This window comes from Rhinopithecus bieti, unplaced genomic scaffold, assembly GCF_001698545.2.
Source record: "Rhinopithecus bieti isolate Rb0 unplaced genomic scaffold, ASM169854v2 scaffold_41082, whole genome shotgun sequence".
NCBI lineage: Eukaryota > Metazoa > Chordata > Mammalia > Primates > Cercopithecidae > Rhinopithecus > Rhinopithecus bieti.
In genome coordinates, this window is record NW_016817890.1 from 424,206 (window position 1) to 428,818 (window position 4,613).

Consider the following 4,613-nt stretch of genomic DNA (forward strand, 5'->3'; position numbering starts at 1 on the left):
CGTAAAACCGGGAGGGGGGGGCTGCCGGGGGGCTAGGGTCCGGCACCCCACGCCAGGCCCGGCCACCAGGCGAGATTCTGGCCCAAAAAAAAAAAAAAAAATACAAACATTAGCTGGCCATGGTGGTGCACGCCTGTAACCCCGCTACTTAGGAGGCTGAGGCAGGAGAATTGCTTGAACCTGGGAGGCGGAGGCTGCAGTAAGCTGAGATCGCACCACTGTGCTCCATCCTGGGTAACAGAGTGAGAATCCATCTAAAAAAAAAATATCAGAGAAACAGGACCTAGAAAGATAGTTGCTGAGGGTTTGGCATAGAGGGGAGTGGGAATTAGTGTTTAAGGGGTAGAGTTGCAGTTTTATAGGATGATAAACAAGTATTTTAGGCTGGGCGTGGCGACTCATCCCTGTAATCCTAGCACTTTGGGAGGCCAAGGCAAGTGTATCACTTGAGGGCAAGAGTTCAAGATCAGTTTGGCCAACATAGTGAAACCGCAACTCTCTACTAAAAATACAAAAACTAGCCGGGCATGGTGATGCACGCCTGCAATCCCAGCTATTCGGGGGGCTGAAACACAAGAATCCATTGAACCCGGGAAGTGGAGGTTGCATGAGCTGTTATCATGCCACTGCATTGCAGCCTGGGTGACCGATCAAGACTCTGTCTCAAAGAAAAAAACAGTTGTACTAAGTATTTTTTCAAGCTACTCACAATAAACCAAAGTTCTAAAGATCTGTTGTTCAGCAATGTTAATATACTTAACAATACTGAACAGTACACTTAAATATGTTAAATATGTTAAGATTTTTGTTTTTTTTTTGAGACAGAGTCTCGCTCTGTCGCCCAGGCTGGAGTGCAGTGTCACGATCTCGGCTCACTGCAATCTCCGCCTCCCGGGTTCACACCATTCTCCTGCCTCAGCCTCCCGAGTAGCTGGGACTACAGGCACCCTCCACTACGCCAGACTAATTTTTTTGTATTTTTAGTAGAGACGGGGTTTCACCGTGTTAGCCAGGATGGTCTCAATCTCCTGACCCTGTGATCCACCCGCCTCAGCCTCCCAAAGTGCTGGGATTACACACGTGAGTCACTGCACCCAGCCAAGATGGCAGATTTAGTATGTTTAGTGCATGTAAAACTGTAATTTAAAGTAACAGTTAAAAACATAGCTGGGTGCCAGAAACTATGCAGGCTGCTTTTGTGTTAAGTCTCTCATCTTAAGGGAAGCTGAACAGAGAAGAGGAAAACAGGTAATCCAAGTTCCCTGGTTCACTTACCCTGCAACAGGTACTCCATCATGTTAATGGTGCCCCCAGTGACAGGCATCATGGTGACTGGAGGTGCCTCCATGGTGTCTAAGTTGAAGACAACACAACTGGACTCAGAGCCCCCAGTCAGGTAAGGCACGGGACATACCTGGAAAAGAGTTCACTTGTTTATACATCAGAGTAGTCAAGAGAGACCAAATCTGTTGTGGCACTGGCCTTCAAATCAAAAGATTCATTCATTTAAAAACATTTGAGTGTCTTACGTGGCCAGTTCCAGGCACTGATGATACAGAAATATAAAAACGAGATCTGGTCATGGAGTTACAGCATTGCCTTCTAGTCTCAAGTTCTGAAACCTCCAAGTTACCTGTGCAATCTTGAGAAAGTCCTGTCTATAACCCCTTACCCTGGGACTCAATGTCTTCCTCACAAAATGAGACCAGCAATTTTTTTTTTTTTTTTTTTGAGACGGAGTTTCACTCTTGTCGCTCAGGCTGGAGTGCAACGGTGCAATCTCTGTTCACTGCAGAGTGAACAGAGTGAACCTCCCAGGTTCAAGCGATTCTCCTGCCTCAGCTTCCCGAGCAGCTGGGATTTACAGGCACCCGCAACCATGCCCGGCTAATTTTTTTTTATATTTTTAGTAGAGACAGAGTTTTGTCATGTTGGCCAGGTTGGCCTTGAACTCCTGGCCTCAGGTGATCCTCCGGTGAGCAGGCCTCCCAAAGTGCTGGCATTATAGGCGTGAGCCACCGCGCCCGGCCAAAGGCCAATGATGTTTAACTCCCAAGGTTATGTGGCTCAAACGAAATAATAAAGAGGCAACAAAATTCAGAAGAACTGAGAAGTGTCTTAAGGGACCTTCATTTTTATAGATGAGGACATTGAGACTCAGAGACGGACAGGATACACACAGCAACTTGGTAGCAGAGTTGGGACCAAACTAGAATCTAGCCATTCTATCGCCTGAAAATGCCTTTCCCCCGTACCCTTTTCTTTTTTGGTGACAGGATCTCGCTCTGTAGCCCAGGATGGAGTGCAGTGGGGGAGTTCCTAGTTCACTATAACCTCGAACTCCTGGGCTCAAGCGATCCTCCCACCTCAGCCTCCCGAGTAGCTGGGACTACAGGCGGGAGAGTCACTGCGGCTAGCCTAAAAATGCCTTTTAAAGAAAGCCAGGGCCAGGCGCGGTTTCTCACGCCTGTAATCCCAGCACTTTGGGAGGCCGAGGCCGGCGGATCAACAGGAGGTTGGGAGTTTGAGACCAGCCTGACCAACATTAAGAAACTCCCTCTCTACTAAAAATACAAAAAATTAGCTAGGCCTGGTGGCGAGCTCCTGCAATCCCAGCTACTTGGGAGGCTGACGCGGCAGAATCGCTTGAACCCGGAAGGCGAGGTTGTGGTGAGCCGAGATCGCGCCATTGCACTCCAGCCTGTGCAACAAAAGCGAAACTCCGTCTCAAAAAAAAAGAGCGCCAAGAGGAAGTTATTTTAAGATGATGGTATATAGGTCCTTCTAAACCAGCATCCACAACACGTGTCCACCTAAACACTAGAAGCACACCTTCTTGAGGCTCTAGTGTCTTCTCGAGAAGTCGGGAATTATATCCACCCGCGCACCTAGGAGCCTTTGAACGACGATTAGATCCCAGTCCTCCGGTTACCCGAGCCCAGGAAGCCCCTAGACCGGTGCAACCAACCAACTTCCTGCTCTTCTCACTTCCGGTCGGAAGCCGAAGTCTCACAAATCTCGAAACTGCCGTTCCCAAACGTATGGGTGCCGAGAAGGCCGAAGAGCGTCATTGCGGACAGACAATCAGAAGCGCATGCGCAAAATGCCGGGCTGCTATCTGAAAGATGGCGGCCTCCTTTGGAGCTTTCCTCCGGGGGCTACCTGGCGCCTTGACGTCACAGGCCATCCTCTAGGAAAATATTTTTAGGTTTGACAACCTGGAGATGTATTTATGCAGAAAGTCTCTTGGAACTGATAGGACTTACAGAGATTATAATGGGTTTAAAAAGAAAAAAGAACTGAGGGGTCGAGCCCGGTGGCTCACGCCTGTAACCCCAGCACTTTGGGAGGCCCTGGCAGGTGGATCACTTGAGGTCACGAGTTCGAGACCAGCCTGGCCAAGATGGTAAAACCCCATCTCTATTAAAAATACAAAAATTAGCCGGACATGGTGGCACGCGCCTGTAATCACAGCTACTAGGGAAGCTGAGGTGGGCGAATCGCTTGAACGTGGGAGGCGGAAGTTGCAGCGAACCGAGATCGGGCCACTGCACTGTAGCCTGGGATACAGAGAGAGGCTCTGTCTCAAAAAATAAATAAATAATTTTTAAAAATTAAAAAGTCTGGAAAAGGGGCCGGGCGCGGTGGCTCAAGCCTGTAATCCCAGCACTTTGGGAGGCCGAGACGGGCGGATCATGAGGTCAGGAGTTCGAGACCATCCTGGCTAACACGGTGAAACCCCGTCTCTACTAAAAAATACAAAAGCTAGCCGGGCGAGGTGGCTGGCGCCTGTAGTCCCAGCTACTCGGGAGGCTGAGGCAGGAGAATGGCATAAACCCGGGAGGCGGAGCTTGCAGTGAGCTGAGATCCAGCCACTGCACTCCAGCCCGGGCGACAGCGAGACTCGGTCTCAAAAAAAAAAAAAAAAAAACAAAAGTCTGGAAAAGGAGTAGGTCCAGATCCAGGAGTACTCTGCAGTGCCAGACTAAAAGAATACATGTAAGCTTTAAAAGAACCCTGGCTGCAACATGGAGAAAAGTTTGGGAAAGGAGAGAGCCTAGAGAAAAATGACCAGGCCGGACATGGTGGCTCAGGCCTGTAATCCCAGCACTTTGGGAGGCCAAGGCGGGCAGATGGCTTGAGCTCAGGAATTAAGACCAGCCTGAACAACATGGTGAAACCCTGTCTCTACAAAAAATACAAAAATTAACTGAACATAGTGGCTTGTACCTGCAGTCCCAGCTACTTGGGAGGCTGAGGTGGGAGGATTGCTTGAGCCCAGGAGGCAGAGGTTGCAGTGAGCTGAGGTAGCGCCACTTTACTCCAGCCTGTGCAACAGAGGGAGATCCTGTCTGGAAAAAAATTAAAGAGAAAAGACCAGTTAGGCGCTTTGGTACAACTCCGGCTGAGAAACAACTGTCAGAAGAAGATTTTTAAAATGTAAAAGAGGAAATTAGCTGGGCATGGTGGAACATGCCTGTAGTCCCAGCTACTCAGGTGGCTGAGACACCAAAATCGCTTGAACCCAGGAGGCGGAGGTTGCAGTGAGCTGACGTTGCGCCACTGCACTCCAGCCTGGGCAACAGAGCAAGACTGTCCTAAAAAAAAAAAAA

General features: G+C 49.3%; 1 protein-coding gene across 2 annotated transcripts in view; it reads right to left on the reverse strand.

Annotated features, from left to right (window-relative positions):
- The window catches only part of MED18 (mediator complex subunit 18), a 7,983-nt gene extending 4,940 nt beyond the window's left edge, over window positions 1–3,043 (reverse strand). The window contains exons 1-2 of one of the 2 annotated variants that reach the window (XM_017856469.1): window positions 2,833–3,043; window positions 1,276–1,414 (exon numbers count right to left, since the gene is read on the reverse strand). In XM_017856469.1, coding sequence (XP_017711958.1) covers window positions 1,276–1,348 — 73 coding nt within the window. In that variant the 5' untranslated portion in view covers window positions 1,349–1,414; window positions 2,833–3,043. The remainder of the gene's footprint in view (window positions 1–1,275; window positions 1,415–2,832) is intronic. The other variant, XM_017856470.1, reaches the window with a different exon arrangement.
- Between the last annotated feature and the right edge of the window lie 1,570 nt (window positions 3,044–4,613).